The sequence below is a fragment of the Xiphophorus couchianus genome, chromosome 7, assembly GCF_001444195.1.
Source record: "Xiphophorus couchianus chromosome 7, X_couchianus-1.0, whole genome shotgun sequence".
NCBI lineage: Eukaryota > Metazoa > Chordata > Actinopteri > Cyprinodontiformes > Poeciliidae > Xiphophorus > Xiphophorus couchianus.
In genome coordinates this window covers 15,707,596-15,727,443 of record NC_040234.1, presented here as the reverse complement: position 1 = coordinate 15,727,443, position 19,848 = coordinate 15,707,596, and the positions used below count along the sequence as shown (strand labels likewise).

Genomic DNA, 19,848 nt, shown 5'->3' with positions numbered 1-19,848 from the left:
CTTTTCTACATGTCCGATTTTACAGGGATTTATCCGTATGTCACACACTTCGGTTTTATTCTGGCATCATCATTCACGGCGACGGCTACAGCCTTGACAGGACGGAGATTTCCATCCTCGCAATTTCACATCATTATTCGTCTCAAAAGAGCATGATGACGGGGGATGAGGGAAAACACCACAGATCCTGCAGAAATTACATCCAGCTATTTTAGACAATAAGCTAAAAATAATCGCGAATAGAGAAAAAAACAATATGAGGAAAAAAGAAGGAATAACTAATTTTCTCCTGCTTGAGAAACAGGAAAATAAAATATCAGAGCAAATTTTTTGTAAATCTTTCATTTACAGAAACTTGCCTCTGAAGAATTTCTGAATTTTTACCCGTTTGATTATTGTGCAAAAGTTTGGAGTCACCACTCTACTCACCTTAAAGAAGCCAAACTTTTCAACCTCGTACTGATCCATAGCTATAACTCTGAAGATGTTCTACATTTACATTAATCTCCCTCGCGTTAATACTCGAACCTTTCTACTAACTTTTCACATCAAGATACTGAATTAAAACATATATATGTAACTTACCCTCAGTTAGATTTGAGGGAAAACATCAATATTCAAGTCTTCCCAAAGATTCTCAATTGGATTAAGGCCTTTAACTAGGCCATTTGTACATGACTATGTTTTGATCTTTTTCTCAGATGATGGATTGAAGAGCTCTCAGCAATCTTCAAACTTTAGGATATTAATTCATAATCCAACCATGCTTTAAACATCTGAACTCCATCTCTATTTGTCTGCTCTGTTCCTTGGTTCTACGATGCTGTTTGTTCTCTGAAAACAGGTCTTTATTTTGGGGTATCACAGGAGAGAGGCTGAATAAAAATTTCAAATTCCTCGGACTTTCTTTTAAGTGTCAACCATATACTTTTTCCTTCTAATTCACATATCGTATACAATCCCAATAAGTTATGTTCAACCGAACAATGTTTCTGCATCAGAACATCATATCTGTAAAAACATAAACTGGCAACCTCGTAAATGAAAACAAAAGGGAAAAAAAAGTCAAATTCGGTTACTCCGTTTTATTTGTTTTCTTAAGAATGACCCCCATTTGAACAACATACAAAACACTATTTCATTTTTACAATGAAGTCCTTCAAAAAAACGCCTGAAACTGCAGACAGCAGAGGTTAAGAAAATAATGGAGGATAAATCGAGTTTATTTGAAGGATAGTGAACTTGTGGTTCCATGTGAAATTATTACACATCATTTCATATCGCACAATGTGATCAAACACATGGAAGAAACAGGAAGTCCCCCCCACTCAACTTGAATGAATTACTTCCTCTGGTATAGAAACATCAGCTGGGAATCAGGCAGGACTCGACCAGCGTCATGTTGGCTGCAGCGCGAGTGCTGCGGCGACGAGGCCTTCTGTACAGACCGGACTCTGGCCCAGCAGGATCAGGCCTGCGATGCTAGCCTTTCGATGACTCTCCTGTAGTCGTCCACGGCGAGCTGGTAGCTTTTCTCCAGCTCCTCGTGCTGCGTCTGCGTGTCCAGCTGACCCATGTGGGACACCAGCTCCTCTGGCCGTAAGCACTTCCTCATCTTCGCCAGCTCCCTCTGGTTTTTCTGCACCGGCAGAAACAAACATCCCAGATTAGCCTCGTCATTTCTACCATTTCTACCATCTGGAGCTTTCACACTCCTGACAGTAATGTGGCACCTTCGTAAAACAAATATCACGAAGGTGACCCAATAACTACAAGAACCTGATCAGGACCGGTAACTGGCCAGAAGAGACGGAGCAGAATCCAGAATTCATTTAGCAAAGAACTCAAATATCCAAAAATATACATGACAACCAAAAGCAATAAATAAAACTGAAATAAAAAAACACACATAATTGAAACCATAAATAAAATGAATTACAATGACTCTGTGAACAAAATTGTCATTAAAAAAATATTAATAATCAGAATGGAAATGATTGAGTTCATTTTAATTTATAATGTGATTATTTGATAAATTGTTTATTGCGACAGGTTTAATGGATAGACAAATATGGATGGACGGACAGATAGGCAAAAGGATGGGTGGATGGGTAAATGATTGGATGTACAGATGGATGATGGACAGAACAATAAATGGATAAATTAATTGATGATTGATGCTCAGGTGAACAGATAAATGGACTCTACAGGAAATAAAGTCTAGAAATATAAATATTTTTCCAAACTATTGTCATTTTTTAAATGATCTCAACCTGGAAAACCCTGGTACTCACCTACAAATGCTACTTCTGAACTAATAGGCAGCAAAGTCATTAGCTAAGATAACTTAATACTTAAGGGACAATGAAAGAAAATTTGTGACAGTGTTGTTAATTTCCCAGGGTTTCAGCAGGTTGCAGGAGAAAACGCAGACGCGCTGAGAGCTGAACGATGTGCTGCGTGCGGAGGAACCTGCTCACCCATGCTAGCCAACATGTTCACCAGGGAACTGGAGCTCAGGGCAGAAATGAACAACCCCTCTTACATTCGCAGGGCTGTGGCCTCTGTCATTCAACTGACTACAAGCTAAAATCTCCTGAGGGAAGCAAAAAAAAATAAAAAATCCCTCTGCATCTGGCCACCAGATCCCTCGCTGCCACTCTCCCAAGGAATTCCTCCGTCCCGCTTCGCCACATAGGTCTTTTCGGTGTCAGTCTCTGCCTTTTGCCTGAGACGTGCGGTTTCCCCACTGACAGCAAATTCTCTAATGGATGGTATGCAAAGTTTCACTGAGCAGCTCAAACAGAAAATGTCACAGGCAAACAGGATGTAGGGAGTTATTCTGGTGCACACATCAACTCAGTGTTTCCCATGTCGAGTCTGAAACACGGACTCAGAGGAGTTTCTGTATTTTCTGTGAAACTCACCCAGAGCACAAAAAACAACAACAAAAACATGAGATAAAAGTGCGCTGGCTTTCAAAAGAGCCAAATTCTGAATAGTTACAGGGTTTTTTATTCCTCTTTTTTTTTTTTCCTCCCCCCGCCCCGACAAAGTGCTTCAAATGCACGATCATGAAATGATTTCTCCCAAAGAAATGCAAATCCTGGCTAATGACATGCCTGAATAGAAAAAAGCCTGAGCCGCAGCAAAACCACAGACGCCTGGTGCGCCCCATTGTGGCTCTAACAATGTGCCACTGGTAATCTATCAATTTTCACAGGCCTGAAGATCAATTTTTCTGCTGTTTTAAAAAGGTAACATAATAAATAGTGACAATACAAGACTGTGAGCCGATCAAGCGAGCGCTGTGAATGTACCATTCGTCTTCTCCCAATCAATCAGCTGTAATGTTATGCTAAAAAGAGGTGGAGGACTACACACTGGATCTATGTTTGACAGCAAAGACAATCTGACATTCACATTTATTTGAATACATATGGAAATCGCTCAGAGTGGCGCTCTGAAAGCCGACTCCGTGCGACGTAATTATAACCTCACCCTATAGGGTCCAAAGAGCCTCTTCTTCACCTCTAACCGGTACGCTCTGGCTTTCTCTTCGTCGCTCATGTCTGTTGCTCTTAGACGCAGGATTTCGTAAACTCGCCTCACATGTTTCTGCAGGGAACAAAAAAAAAAAAAACAGAACGGTTGGCATGATGTCTTTTGTTTTATTATATTTTAATTCAGCCCATTATGACTCAACTGGCATGTATCGGTATTAGACTGCTGTGGTCTGATAACATTTAGAAAAATTAGACAGATTTCATGGTTTTTATGCGATTGTTTTGAAATAAAAATGATCAATTAATTTTTTATTAATATTTTTGTTAAGTTTTTGCAGCACCTTGTTGATTTTCAACTTTTCTTGGGCCTCTCTGATCATGTCGGTGGAGAAGCCGAGGTGCAGCTTGTCCGCATCGAAGGACGGCAGGTTCTGGCAGAACTTCGTCAGAACGTAGTCTCTCAGCTTCACGTAATTCTCTGAGGGATCTTCAGCTGCAAAGACACAGAATCAGACCATTAACATTTGCTGATATGACTGGACTTTTTTTTCGATTCATTTCCCTCCTACGTGGGCAGAAACTTTGACAGTGTAGTAAAGAGCTGGAATAACTGGAAAAAAACTGCCTAAAACAGAGGTGCTCAAGTAAAGTCCTTGACATCTACCATTCTGCAAGTTTTACATCCCTTCCTTCACCAACAAGCCTGAATCAAATGGCTCATCAGCATCTTTTAGCCCAGCAACAAGTCATTTATTTGATTCAGGAAGGGATTCATCTACAAGTTGCAGGATAGTAGATCTCGAGTTCTGGACTTGGACACACAAGGTCTGAAACGTTAGCAGTAAGTTCAGATGGGTTTTTTGGGGCATCGTTCACAGCAACAAAAGCTTCTGGAGGCAAATGAAGAGGCTCTCTACAACACAACCCGGTCATTTTTATCTGAAAATGCTTTCACTTAGTGGATATGGCTTGGAAACACTTTAATATGTCATTTTTTTTGCACAGCCCAAATTATTTTTCATGTCTTTTGCATGTAAACTATGTAGAGATTTTTCCTCCTGTATTTGCAAAAAAAAAGAAGTGAAAATCAGTTGAAATCAAACTTGTGTTTATTTATACTTTCAGTGTTACGTTACTCCTAGGAAAACCTTTCAGTTCAAAGCTTGCTTCTTTAACCAACCCGTAATACAGCAGAAAAAAAAAAGATATTTCAAACACAAATGTTTAAATATAAATCGAACCATCCAGTCTTCAAAGACAGGTGATGCTCACCTGTGATGTCCTGCACTTTTGGCAGGCTGCAGTAAAACCTGTGCACGGCCTCCAGGAGCTGAGCGCCATGGCCCTCTCCTTGGAAAGGAGGCAGGATCAGCATTTGGCTGTTCAGTTAAAGGGAATTGAGGGGGGAAAAAATAGAAAAATGTGAGTGATGTAAGTTGTTGTTTTTCTGAGAAAGAGAAATTCCTTGATTGAAAGCAGCAAATAATAGACTTTTATACTGATTCGTCAATGCAACAAATCAAATCACATAAAAAGCTCATCTATACAGTTGTTTTCAGATACAAATCCCCCTGGTTTGGTTCTGAAACAAAATCTGGATGAATGGTTGGCTATAGAAGCCAGTAATTTGGGCTCTTTGGGAAGAGGATAAAGAAATGTATAATTTTCCACTCCTTTTTTTAATACAATAGAATGGGAAGGCACGCGCTGCCCCAGCAATTACCTTACACGTGGTCGGGTTTTGTCTGGGTATACGTAGTAATTATAAACTGTCATGTAGCCAACAGTGGCGTAGAGAGTCTCCCCGTCTTTATTGTACTTTTCAAATCTGCAGATAAAACACAAAGGCAAACAGGTTAATTACAGGCACACTCCCGGAGCAGTGTCCGTTTTAGCCTCTCTGTTCCCACGTCCACACTCCCCCCCCCACCTCACATCGGCGCGTTCGAGCACCGATTGGTACACCTGCTGCAACCTGAATACATTATGCACTTAATTGGAGTACTGCAACTTAGAGGAAGAGAAGGGCTTGGAGGAGGGTTTGAGCTCCTCCAGATCACTTCAGTCCTTTTTACCCATTGTCGCTTCTAATAGGTGCCAGGGTAAAGAAAACACTGGCAGAGGCTCTTTTTACTGTTAAGACATTGTTCAGTGTTTCAAAAGACAACAGTATTCAATTCAGCTCTTTGCCCCCCAAAAATCTGAAAAGGGCTTTGAGTACAAAGGAAGCTCTTGGCTGATCAACAATTCTCCAACAGGGGGAAATATAATCAAACTGGCCTGGTAATTGGTCACAAGCGCCTCAAAGGGGGGCTTTGTTTTTCAATGACACAATATAAGCTTTAGGAAAAAGCATTGGGGGTGGGCAGGCGGGGGGACGGAGGGATTGGTGTCAATTAAGGAGGGCACTCACACAAGAAAGAAGTCCCAACGATCGTCGTCTATGTCGAGGAAACTGGCAGTCTCGATGAACCACATGAGGAAGGTCTGCAGGCGCTCGTGGTACTCCTGGAATCCGGGGCAGCTGATGTCAGCCTGGAGCAAAACATCAGAAAAAAAAAAAGTTTCAAAACTGGCTCAACAGGCGAGGAGGGGAGCGCGAGGCATTTGTACCTTGTGAATCTGGTAGGTGAGTTGCTCTGCCTCCTCGTTGTGGACTGTGTATGAGTGGAGCATGGTACCGAACGGCTTGAAGTTGGCCTCCTTCTCCAGCAGAGAGATGAAGTCATCGGTGTTGGAGGTGAAACCAGCGGGAATTATCTCCCGGATCTTCGCTTCAACGTCGTCGGCCTGGATACCACAACCAAACCCAACTTAGTGAAGAAACATGTAGTGGACCTAGCAAAACAACTAGCACCTTTCCCTCTGCTACAACCTCAAACTTAAATGTATTTTATGCTTTTTGTGATTATGTCTATTGTAACAAGCAATGAATCCATTAAACATATGAAAAATGAAAACAAGCTCAGAAATTTCCATTTGCATGAGTGTTTTTCTCGTGTCTCTCCCTCTTTCTACCAAAAACTGGAGGACAAAAGTCTTCAGTCTGGTGCATTGATCTCAACCATAAGTGGGGAGAGTACACAAAGATTTTACTCAATTCAGAGTAGAACTACTTAAACATGTTTTTACTCAAGCAAAAGAAAAAAGTAGCCATCCAAGAAATTACTCAAGTAAGAGTAAAAAAGTATTTGGTAAAAAATCTACTCAAGTACCGAGTAACTGATCAAAACATCATTCGTTTAATATTTACAAATTTACAGATAGATTAAAATATAAAGTTATGTGAAAATGTTGGTATTTTAAGGACCAAAATAAAAACAATATATGACATAATTACAAAATAACAAAATCAGGGACAGGAACAAAAAAAAGTTCTGAATCAATGTCTGTGTCTGGTGAAATTTGGTCTAAAACAAGCTTGTTCTTTATTCAGAGATGTTACTCAGTGGGTAAAGTATCAAGAAATTTTAATCCAATAACAGTAGCAATAATTCATAACAAAGTAAAACTAAAAAGTACAAGTAAATTTAACTAGTTACTACCCGCCTCTGGTCTCACCTGCCCCTTGTTTGAAAGACAATTTTGTTTACAGAGACTTCTGTTTCCATTTTATTTGTTGTTTTGTTTATTTATTTTTTATATTTAAAATGTCTCCGAGTTCCAAAGTGAAATGTTTGTTAGAAATTAAAGTTTGTTGATCTTTGATAGGGTGTACTTATACTACTGTCATCACCTTTATGTTACTTAAAAATGGTCTGAAAACAACAATATTATCGTTTACTGTTATAACTTTATCATCCAGCAAAATTTGTCATTGTCACAGGCCAATTTGTGTTAAACCAACACCAAGAAACAGTGGCAATGAAAGAAAAGCACAAGTACATTTATATTCAGAACCATTAATTCTGACACCCCAAAATAAAATCCAGGACAAGCAATTAGCTTCAGGCATTAAACAGACTGATATGTCTTGTCAGGAGAGCATTAATGAGAGAAGCAGCCAAGAGGCCCAGGATGACTCTGGAAGAGCTGCATAGATCAAGACCTCGGGTGGGAGAATTTGTCAGCAACAAAAAAAAGTGACAAGAAAGCTGCCATGAGCCATATAAGGAGCACAGCAAACATGTGGAGGAAGGTCCTCATGTCATACGAAACCCCAACCTACGAAATCCTTTTCATCCTTTCCTACTTCTCTTTTGTATCTTTAAGCAGCTCCTAAATATATTAGTTTATATTGTAATCAAGTATTTTTTATAAGTTATGGAAATAAAAAAGCTAAAATCTCACGTTTTACTGCACATTTTTACCTACAAGCTTAATATTACAATGTATTCCATATTATTTTTGGCTCTAGAGCTATTAGTAAAGCACACAATATGTCGATGAATGCTGCAATATCTATTAGACTAATATTTAAATAAAATACTATTTAATGGTGGTAATGTCTTTCTTCTTTGAATTCATTGCAAACATAGACCTCCAGACAGAGGTCACTCCATCCAGCTACTGGGGGGAAAAAAACATCTTTTTTCCATCTTAGGACCACAGTCTTATCTTAAAAAGTTGCATCCGGCTCCATCTGCTGTTGGTAAGAACAACTTAATTCTGCTATAGAGGTTCCTCCTAAAACACTTTCTGCTGCGTTAGACCACAATTATCACTAAATGCATTGCTGGTACGGTGAGTCTAAATCAATGACATTTATGTAGTTAACATTTATTGCAGTACAAGCAGTTCTTTGCTCAACTGGTTTAGGTCAAAGCATTTTCATGTGTTAGAGCGGCCCAGTCAAAGCCCAGGCCTGAATCCGATTTAGAATCGGCCAAAATTGTTTTTCTGTTACACAAACTCTGTATCCAATCTGGTTCAGTGATTCTGCAAAGAATGCGCGTAAACATTACTAAACGTGCAAAGCTGGTAGACACATGATGCTGAAGCAGTAATTACACCCTGCAGCGGGTCTGCAAAGCATCGACTCAAATGCACAATGCATTTCTCATGGTTTTTATTTAGAAAACATTTTGTTGTGCTATCACATTAAATATCTATAATTTTTGATTAAGCATGTAAAATGAGAAAAATGTGAAAAAGTCAAATGAGATCTAGAAGAAACTAGAAAATGTTTTCTCGCTTTATTAAGTTAAAGCTGCAAAAATAAATCTGCAAGTGTACATTTTTAGAGCGGCTGAATAGAAACCCATTAGGCAATTAAAACTGTCAGCTGAGCAGAGGCACCCACCGCCCCAACGGTAACAAGGCCACCTAAATCCGTACATTTACTACTTATGTTAAACCATGAATATGTGATGAAGTTGCCACAATAAACACATTTCTGCTTCTCGCTGAGGAAGAAAACCCCATGAATTGATCTCAGCTTAACAAACCTTTGGGCATCCATAATGGAGCCCTCTCCTCTAATCCTGCCAAGTGAACCCAATCAAACGAATTTGCCCCCGCGTTTTCAAAGAGCCCCAGAGACAAAGGGCCCCTACCCACGGACTTTTTACTCAGTACAACGTGTGGTTAGTTCAGCTGTGATGTTTGCATTGTATCCATTTCCACAAGGATTGACATGAGAACACTTTGCTAAGCAGCCCTTTCACACCATTTACATGTGTGATGGGCATTATTGGAGCACAGAGACCCTCGCTGCTCAGCATTGAAAACCGGGAAATGAAGAAGGTCTGAGCAAAATGCGCCACAAAAGGCTAATGCAACATTCTGCTAATTCTCCCCCCTTTCAGACATCAGCTAATATCTAACTGGAAGTAATGCACCTGCAGCTGAATGCCTCTTAACTATTGTGATTGTTCAGCCACATTTCTGGGGGGACGAGGACCACACTTAAAAGACCATGGACAAACAAGTCGCTTTGTCCGGCCCACTCTCCAACCTACTAGACACTAAATTGCACAGCCTCCAAGAATAGGCGCCTCGTTTTGTCCTGAATGTAACTCAACAATGTTCCTTTGCAGCAGTTTGTTGATGTCTTTTATTTCTAACAATAAGCACAAAGGCAGTACAAAGTATCTCATTTGTTGTATTGTTGTAATTTTATCTGATAATTCCATTCAGAGGGCCAGTGCAGCATTGAATAATTATATTCATCTGATCAGAAGTCACAGTTTAAGACATTAGTGTGGATTAAAAACAAATGTTACGCATTTAAAAGATGTTTGGACCAACATAATGACGTGGCTTTAAATTAGTTTTCTGGAAGATTTCCAGCAGTGAGGATGTCGTTTTTTTTTTTTTCTTTTAAATGTTAGAAGGTGAGTACTGGTCAGAGTTTTGAATCAATGTAACAAGCAGCTGCATCAACCCCCTCATCTTTTGCCAGCTGCACCGCACCCCGACCGTCTCCACACACACTCAGAGACAAACACTCTTCAGATGCAGCCTGAACCGTGCAGCTCCCCTCGTTCCCTGCAGCTGCACTCAAACCCTTGACAAGGTGAACCAACGCGCCGGGGTCAGCGCTGAAGTCGGAGCGCTTTCCAGTTTGCATGATGGCTCCAAACGGTGCTCACCAATACGTCTAATAATGACATGAATCTTTAATTGGTTAATGCTAGAGTTGCACTTTATATAAAATTGTGCTATTTTGTGGTAGGTTCAAACAATTTGGGCGCCATGCATTCAAACTGTGCTTGTCAGTGATACACTTATCCCCTTAGGAGGGCGTTGACTGTCCACACCTGAGCTATAGCTTGGTGACCGAGATGCAAAAGCTCTGGGAAGGAGATGGGGACAGCATCATCATGCTGGGAACAAAATGTCCCATGTTCCTTTAATATTGCAGCCCTAGATGAAACCATAAAGACGAAGAGTAAAGATCGTCTTCTGTTTCATTTACAACTTTGCCATTTCTTTCAAAATAGCACAAGATGTAAGGAGAAGTGAGATGCCACAGGCTTTAGTTGACTGATTAATGCTGGTATTTCCTCCTTACCTGATTAATGTCATCAAGTAAAAAAAGAGCAGGGTGCAATATTTCACTTTAGAGTCAAATTCTGTATTTAAGCTGACTGATTCTTTCAATTAAGTTGAGCATAAAAAACCAATTCAACTATCAGAAAAACATAAATCCATTCTATTCAAGCATCTTCAGGGATAAGTTCTTGACCAAAAGCTCAACCCTGGAGATTACTTATATATATTTCATCCAGAAACTATTCACAGACCTTCACTTCTTCCACATTTTTGCTACACTGCCGTTTTATTCCTAACTGGATTAAATCGATTTCTCAAAACTTCACACGCAAATTTCCATTACACAAAATGTTTTTATACATTTTTATTATTATATATTTTTAGATTAGATGTACACAAGTATTCTTAACAGACCCGTGGCAGTCATTACAGCCTCCAGTCTCTTTAAACATGCTGCCACTAGCCTGGTACAGCTGCTGTCTTTGGCAGATTCACCCGTTTCTAATTGCAGAATCTCTTCAGCTCCATCAGGTTGGATGGGAAATGTTGGTTCACATCCATTTTCACATCAAGTCTGGCCTATGGTTAAGTCACTCAAGGTCAACAACGGAGTTGTCCTGAAGCCACTCCTTAGATATCTTGGTTGTGTGTTTGGGGTCACTGTCCCATTGAAACATGAACTGTTGCCTCAGTCTGAGGTCAAGAGCGCTCTGCAGCAGGTTTTCATCCAGGATGTTTCTATACTTTACTGCATTCAGTGTTCCCTCTATGCTGACAGCATGATGCTTCCACCACCTTGCTTCTCTGGTTTGCACATGATGTAATCCAACCTTGATTCGACACAGATACCAGAAGTATGCTGCAGCTTGAGCCAAACACCTTCCCATAGCCTGGTTTACGTTGCATTGTGGGATGCCAGTAAACAAACTCACTAATATAAACATATTAGTGAGGTTTGTCACACAAGCTAATGTAACTATCAATCATTCAGTATACTTCTCAGATGATTTTGCTTGAAATAGTAACTAGAAACACACACAACACATATATGAATATACAGTATTCTCTGTGTTTTCTTCTATCAGAACACAGAACCAACCTCCTGGATTTACACTTGGTACTCCTGTCTGACCAATCAACTGACTGAATGTTGTTGAAATGGTTGAATTTGAGATGGTTTGGAGTTTTCTCTGAGTGAAAAAAATAAAAATCTGAAAAATTTACAACCAAAGGAAATTAACTAAGTGTGGAAACACCCTCTAAAGGAAGCTCTACCACCATTTTTCTATAGTCAGGGTTTGTATAATTTAATTTGGTAAATTATAACAAAAGTATTACAAAAGATTTTGGATATGTTACAAAATAAATATCCGAAACTGCTGTCCAAAGTATAGCTTTTCCAAAAATAAGACAAGGCCTAGAATAAAATTATGAAGAACTCCACATGTAAAGGAGTCAAATTTCAATAAAACAATTTTCTTACCTCCACACAATCAAATGTGTCTGTAACTTTTGATGAGTATTTCACTTTGAAGAGTGTGCTCAGGTTTCCGGCGGTGTAGAAGAGCTGAATCTGAAGACCTTTGTACCCAAAAGCGACCTCACTGTGGAGAGAGCAACTCCAGTTAGATTACAAGTCCAAGTGAGTTTGCGTCTATACAAGAGACTCACAAACACAGTATTATAAAACCCACTGCTTCATGCATAGCCTCATTAAAGCATCTGATTATTCTTTTTGCATCTGCCATCATTAAATATACACCTGGCTGGATGTAGTGAATGCTTGCTAAGGTCACTAGTTTCGCTGTGCTGCATTGTGATATGATAATGAAAGAAACAAATACATTTTGGCAAAACAGATTCATCATTATGCAACTGTGTGATTAAGGTTTACCAGCAATTAACGCTTGCTGAAATAATTAATGCCCCAATTACAGAGTTCCTTTTGAGTTGATTGCAGCGAGCGCAAAAATAACCGATCCTAGTTTTGACTAATTTGGAAGCGCAATTTAGAGCAGAGCGGCACGCTACTGTATGTCCGTGCCCAGAGACAGGTGTCACCACCAACAACGCAGAGCTGCTCAAGTTCAACATCTCTTTAGTGGAGCAAATTATTGGAATCCTGCAACTCTGCAATGTTTTGTAAGATCCCACAAACACTGGAAGTATATCTGTGCTGATGTGTCTACACCTGGCTCCTCTTTGTTTATCTAACATGTAAAAAAAGAAAATCACATGTTCTGACAGAATGTGTGATCTTTACAGCCCCAGATGTAAAAAAGAAAGAAAAAAAAAACAATAAAAAAAATCTGAAAACAATGATGAGCTTACTGAAAAGCTATGTACATTTGGTTAGATTCACCGTCACTTAATGGAAAACTTGTTTGATATCGTGCAATGAGACGTGAAACTGCTTTAAAATCTCTTTAAATACACAATTTAATCTAAATGAAAGGCTTAAACTATTCTAAAGCTCTTTGTTTCAATTACAAATAATTTACTTAATCCTAATAAAAAACATAAATGTGCATGTCATCATCTCTAATTATTAAACCAGCTTCTAATTGCCTGAAATAAAAGTGCAAATGTAGGTGGAAAAACACATTAAAAAAGGATCACAATGTACCATTTTTATCACTAGCAGATGTCAAACAAAATATTAAAAGAAGCTTGTGAGAAAGTTTGTTCAAGCCATATTCTGAGTATCTGCAACCATGCAGCATATAAACAAAATCATATACAAGACAGGATGTTATGTATGGTCATAAAGCAGCAAGAACCGTTCTAATGAGGGAATTTCTGTGTTACTATCGCCTCCCAGCAAGATGTTTCACAAATCCAACATGCCGGCTGACTAGATCCTCCCTGTGAGGAGTTTACATGCTGTCCCCAGGCCTGGGATGTGTGCGGCTTTCCAGCTTTCTCCAAGAACTTGGGTTGTTAGGCACTTGCACGAGCCAAGTCAAGACAGTTTATGAGGACTACAAGCGCTTATAAATATGATGCACATCTGAAAGAGCATACGTAAGAAAACAAAAACAAAGAAGCCGTGTAGGAACAGTTGCAGTGCTTTTTGTTTTCCAGTCTTGTTAAAGGGGCAGCATTGTGTATTTTCCAGACATGTTGTACCATTTATAGTACAATCAAGTAACTATGTTACCTTGAGTTGTTATAAAAATGTTTTATATACATAAATTTATAAACATAAATTTAAAGAAATTTGACTTGCAATTTAATGCCTTGAAATCGTGTCTCTGTCTCTTTAAGAAGCTCCTGCTCTTCCCGACACTCATCGTACAACGCTTCTCCATTACGCCTCTAACACCTTTCTTTGGAGCATTAGACTGAGAATTAGTTTATATGATAAGCTCATCAGATGTGCAGTTAAGCCAACTGTTGGCTAATTGCTGCTGCCACTAGTCTGGAGGAGCTGAGTGGGGAGGGCTGGTATAACTACTGGTATGGATTGTTCCCAACTGACGCAGGGTCAAACATCTCAAAGCCAGATATCTCTTTTTAGTGCTCAATGAAAAATAGAAAAATTATCAAACGACACACAGGAATGTGATAAGTTTGATATTCCTGTAAAATCCTTAAGCAAATAATAATATATTTGTTTTTTGGTGCTGATAAAGACACAGAATGGGTTTATCACGGCTGCACAAACATCATTTTGACTCATACTCTCAGCTTTAGGGAAATGCACACAGAGACTGCAAACAGAGCAGCAGAAGTAAATACATCCCTTTGTCAGGTTTGGCTTGCTAATTCAACTTCAAATATACAATACTGGGGGGGAAAAACTCACTCATCTCCAAATAGTTGGTGACTGTACTCTGGGTGGAATGTGGTGCCATCATCCTCAACGTCTTCAGGAAATCGCACTAACAGCAACAGATCACTGATTAGTCAGAGAGCTTCAGAAAGTCAAATAAAAATGTTTAATAACAAATAAATGAGCATATGTCATAAAAAATAAAAACACCTACCTAACTTTAGGCAGGTCGCTTCATTTGTGTCACACTTGTATTCAGCCAGTTTCTTCTCCATCGCATTTACATCTGTGGGTGTCCATAAAACACAATTGTTGCCAAGGAAATGCTCTCCGCTTTTTATTTTGACAGAAATGCTGCAATTTTCTTCTTAAGCATATGTGATTGTGTTTTTTTTTGTTGTTTTTTTTTTTACTGAATCCAACTCCACATTAACTGGTTCCTGAGCTCCATATGTCAAAATTTGTAGTTGTCCTTTGAATAACATTGATGTCTGGAGGTCACATGAATAAATACAGCAAGATGTATTAACTACAGCAATAGTTATTAGAGAAGAACTATTATTGTCTTCTGAATGTGCACCTGGAGCCAAATAAACAAACAAATGAAAAGCAACTTTTTGGCTAAATTTGAATGTTTCAGATCAAACAGATTTTTAGAAACCTGAGAAAATAAAAATATGAAGTTTTCAAATGATGCAATTAACAAAGGGGGAAAATATCCAAACTACCGTAATCTGGCCCTAAGTGAATAAATAATCACACCATGAACCTAAAAACAAGTTGTGCCACTCTTAACACTGGACTCAGACATGAGCGTTGCATGCAGTAACTTTGTGCATTGCCATGGAGGAATACTGCTTCAATCTTCTTTGCCAAAGTGTTTTAATTTATCCACACTGGAAGGATTCAAGCAAAAATGGTCTGTCTGAAACACAGCATCTCAATCAGATTTAAGTCTGAACTTTAGCTAGACCAATCTAAGTCTTTATTTAATTTTTTAAACATTGAGAAGTGCCCTTATATCTGTGCTTAAGGCTCTGTAATAGACTGCAGTAGAACCAAAGTGTGTTTGAGCTTGAGATCAACCTTCTCCCTGAGATTTTTTAGTAAACAGCTGAAATTATAGTTTCATTAATTAACCCAAGTTGTCAAGGTTCTGACGAGTATCAATAAAACACGACCACCACCATGTCTGACTGTCGATATGGTGTTCTTTTTACACTGGACATCACGGTCAGCAAATCTTCCAAAACTTTCTCCAATTTGACAGCTACTTTTTCCTGCTTCATGTTGTTGAACAGGTTCTATTTAAAGGATGTAATGATTCTACAGGTACATAATCAGTCCTCTGTAATAAAGTTTATGGATGATATAAATTTTCCCTGAGGAATAGGTTGGTATATTTTTTTTTCTAGAATTACAATGTGAAAACTCATTGAAAACCCCTTATTTCATTCAATTTGATTATTTTCTGATGTTAGAATTTTGTTAGTGACTCTACATTTTTTGAATCTTGCAAGGACTGCTCTTATGTTGCTTTTTATATTAACAGCATTTTATATTTTTATAATTTATAGCATTTTATATTTTATTTTTATTTTATCTACAACTACTACTCAGTGGTAGCTGTTATTGTGTCTTGTCTCTATGCTGTATCTGCGAAGTAATTTCCCTGCTGGGATGAATAAAGTACTTCTATTCTATTCTATTCTATTCTAAACCTTAAAGTGTAAAAAAATAAATAAATAAAGTCCTCTATCTGAGCAAATATGTTTTCACAGCACTGTATTATCAATAGCTCTTTATACCCAAAAAGACATTGGGAATGAAAACTATTACTCTATGCTAATATTACTATTGTGTAGCTTTCTGAAATCAATACTACCTTAATCATATTTACGTCGTCTGCTAAACGTCTTTACATCTCATTGTTAATAAAATGCTACGTTTCTGTGCTTATAGAAGATCTACAAGGACATGTTACCACAGATAAGCTGGGTTGAAACTCCATAGATCCATAATATAGTTTGTAAATCAGATTACAAAGCATTATGTTTTGTTAGAGAAGATACAGCAGGAGAGCTGTCAGCCGACTAAATAGCATCATTCCAGCACAGTGAGAACGCCATATTTATTAATACAGCTACACCCAGCATAGATTTTAATATAAGTGTTTCTAAAACCGAAAAATGTGATGCCATGACAGTCTGAAAGCAACGTTAGCTTACAGGCGCCCCTCTGCTTCATTTGCTATGTGACGTTAGCTCGTATTTTGCGGTGTTTTGAAGACATTACAGGTCAGGTATGCGCTTCGAGCAGGCGAAGAGAAGTCCTGACACCTACCGAGGAGCGAAATATACGTAAATCAATGCTGAATGACTATAAAACGTAAACATTTAGCCCCTTACCCGCCATTTCTGCACACTGTGTTTTTGTCCCAAAAGACCCGCGGAAAATGGAGTACTTCCGGGTGAACGTGTTTCCGTGGAAACAGGATGTACGTAGTCAGCTATTTTACTTTTTATTTCAGACCGTCAAAAACTGAGATATTGTACAGAAATATCATATAGGTTTACAGCCAGATAAAAGTTAAATTCGCTTTGTAATTAACTCGGTTTTCATTTAAAAATATATATATTACACAAAAAGAACGGACTGTCTGTCCCCCAGACTCTCTGTGGTTTTATTTTATTTTATTTTTAAAAATAAATTTTTTTAAATAATATCCTTATTTTTTTACTTAAATATTCTGACCTGTATTTTTAGTATTATTTGCTGTTATACATATAAATTAAATATACATGCTTTTATTCATTTAAAATGTTATTTCATTAAATGCAGTCTATTGCTATGCATTATTATTATTGACTTTATACATACATACATACATACATACATACATACATACATACATACATACATACATACATACATACATACATACAGTACAGACCAAAAGTTTGGACACACCTTCTAATTCAATGGGTTTTCTTTATTTTCATGACTATTTATAAGACAAGAAATTCCACTTATTAACCTGACAGGGCAGGTTGACCTATGAAGTGAAAACCATTTCAGGTGACTACCTCTTGAAGCTCATCAAGAAAATGCAGTGTGTACAAAGTAGTAATCACAGCAAAAGGCTGCTACTTTGAAGAAACTATAATATAAGGGGTATTTTCAGTTGTTTTACACTTTTTTGTTTAGTGCATATTTCCACATGTGTTATTCATAGTTTTGATGCCTTCAGTGTGAATCTACAATGTAAATAGTCATGAAAATAAAGGAAACTCATTGAATTAAAAGGTGTGTCCAAACTTTTGGTCTGTACTGTACATACATACATACATACATACATACATACATACATACATACATACATACATACATACATACATACATACATACATACATACACATTTATAGTTTATAATATTGAGCCTGTTTGAAGATGAATTCTGGAAGGAAACTATTAATTCAAACTTGCTCTAATCATGTAGAGGCGTTTTATTATTATTATTATTATTTCTCTGATGTGAAAAGATGTTTCAAATAAAGAAATCACTGAAAGCTAAAAATAAATTGGATCTTTTTCCCCACAATGAAGGTATACAAACATTTCACCAAAATGGATTTGTGATTTGGAAACACCTCATGAGGAGACTGGATGGAATGAATGATATGAAAATATAGATAGATGACTAATGAGTGAGCCACTCATAAGCCTTTTTCCTTGAATGCCAAATGAAATTATTATTATTATTTTTAAAACTTTACACACATAGTAAATATAAAATAGTCATCATGTTGAAATATTCAAGATTAGTTTATTATCATCAGAAAAAAACATCTGAACAATTTTCTTACACAGCTGAAGAATCCTGCTTCGCAAAACAAACCCTCAAAATTTAAATGAAATTGTTTTCTTCTAATTAATGGCATCTTCTCTGATCAAGAAGAGGAAACAATTATGGAATCACTCAAAACAAGATGCACCTGGATAACTGATGAGAAGCATGACTCAAACGAAAGAGCTCTAGGTTGAGACAATGGGAAGAATTATATAACTCAGCACAATGATAGCTGACCCATAGTTAGCTGTATTGACAATATCTTCTTCAGCAATTACAGTTTTGAAGGCTGTAATTCTAATTTAGCCTGTTTAGCCTAAAATATTTAGGCAAATACAATTTAAAGCAATATAGTCTTTTTCTTTAAACAAAAAGATGCTTTAAACTATTACCAGTGAATGACTAAAGTAAGACTGTGGAAATATTCACGCAGTGTTAAAGATCATTTTTAATAACAAAAATAGAAAACATTCATCATTTTCTTTTATTCAGATCTGCAAAAAAAACTAACAAAACTTAAATTATTTTCAAAATGTTTACCCTTTAAATGCCAGTTTAATTAATTGAATTATGGCTTATAATAATAATAATAATAATAATAATAATAATAATAATAATAAGCTAATGGTAACCAGCACCCCTCCTAACCTCAATGGGACAAAGGTGTAAGAAAATGGATGGATGGATGAATGGATGAAAGTTAATGCTAGAGGGTTTGGGCGTTAGTGGTGATTAGCAACAAACTGCTCTCATTGAATTAGTATTTTTATAAGACCCAATTCTTCCAATTAATGGCTAAAAATTTCCCAATGACATCTCTTTAAACCATTTAAAAATAAAATCTCACTAACAGTATAATTTATGCAAGAATTTTGATTTGAGTTAGTAGGTAATACATAAAGTTTTTTTTTACTGCAGTCTATCTGATTCAACATATTTCTTATAGTGGGCATCACATTTTAGTACCTTATTCAGCTTGTGTTTTTGTCCAAGACTCTAATTAGCACCAGTTAGCTCCCTCTATGTATCTGCATTCTGAAAATGATCTCCAAGATCTGCACAGTCTGACTACACTGAGTTGTTACGGAAACACAGTCTTCCTTTATCTTTAGCTTTTGTACATTGCTTTGTCTGATGTCTCTCATCCTCCTCATAGTATTTTATGTATTCTCTATGGGATTTAGATCAGTTAGTTCTCTGGGTACAGTGTAAGCATGGCCATTAAAGAAGGTATTGGTACTTTTGGCAATGTGATGAGGTACCAACACCAGCTAAAAACAAATAGCTTGTTAGCAGCATGCTGTACATCCTGGCAGATGGTGGTGTTGACTTTGGGCTTTATTAAACACTGTAGATCAAGACAAGCAAATGTCCTCAAATCATAAATTACTGTAGAAAAAATAGAAGACAATGTCAGGCAGACAGGATGAATAGGAAAGTGAGGTTCATTCTTTGGGCTCCTTGGTTTTCTCTCCCCAGTTCATGTTGTAAGAAGTCCACAATGTCAACTTGGGTGCAAGAACGACCAAATAACTAGACAATACAACAAGAACAAAAAGCAAAAAATTGACAATGAAAGTCAGAAACAATGCTGACAGGAAAATCGGAACTAACTAAACCACAGTGCACAAGGGTAGACAGGAGCAAAAATAAAGCAGAAACGAACTGAGGCTACAAAATCTAAGCAATAAGCAAAGATGATGCAGAACAAAATCATAAGAATACAAAGGCCTAAGGATTATGACACAACCAAATTCTTCAATCTATTTTGCTGCACAGT

The 19,848-nt window shown here is 37.6% G+C and overlaps 1 protein-coding gene across 1 annotated transcript; it reads right to left on the bottom strand.

Annotated features, from left to right (window-relative positions):
- Positions 1-1,065: 1,065 nt before the first annotated feature.
- hat1 (histone acetyltransferase 1) lies at positions 1,066-16,702 on the bottom strand. The gene is made up of 12 exons (XM_028024274.1): positions 16,626-16,702; positions 16,446-16,556; positions 14,432-14,503; positions 14,251-14,326; positions 11,926-12,046; positions 6,120-6,296; positions 5,920-6,041; positions 5,230-5,334; positions 4,779-4,885; positions 3,848-3,999; positions 3,502-3,618; positions 1,066-1,639 (listed from the first exon to the last, which is right to left on the bottom strand). The coding sequence occupies exons 2-12, from the start codon at positions 16,462-16,464 to the stop codon at positions 1,469-1,471; spliced, it is 1,239 nt and encodes a 412-aa protein (XP_027880075.1). The 5' UTR covers positions 16,465-16,556; positions 16,626-16,702; the 3' UTR covers positions 1,066-1,468.
- Between the last annotated feature and the right edge of the window lie 3,146 nt (positions 16,703-19,848).

Coding starts and splice junctions, on each gene's coding strand:
- hat1 (XM_028024274.1), bottom strand. Junction 6,042..6,119: donor TCACCTACCAGATTCACAAG/GTACAAATGCCT, acceptor GTTTTGCTCCAG/GCTGACATCAGCTGCCCCGG. Junction 4,000..4,778: donor AAAAGTGCAGGACATCACAG/GTGAGCATCACC, acceptor GTGTCTTTGCAG/CTGAAGATCCCTCAGAGAAT.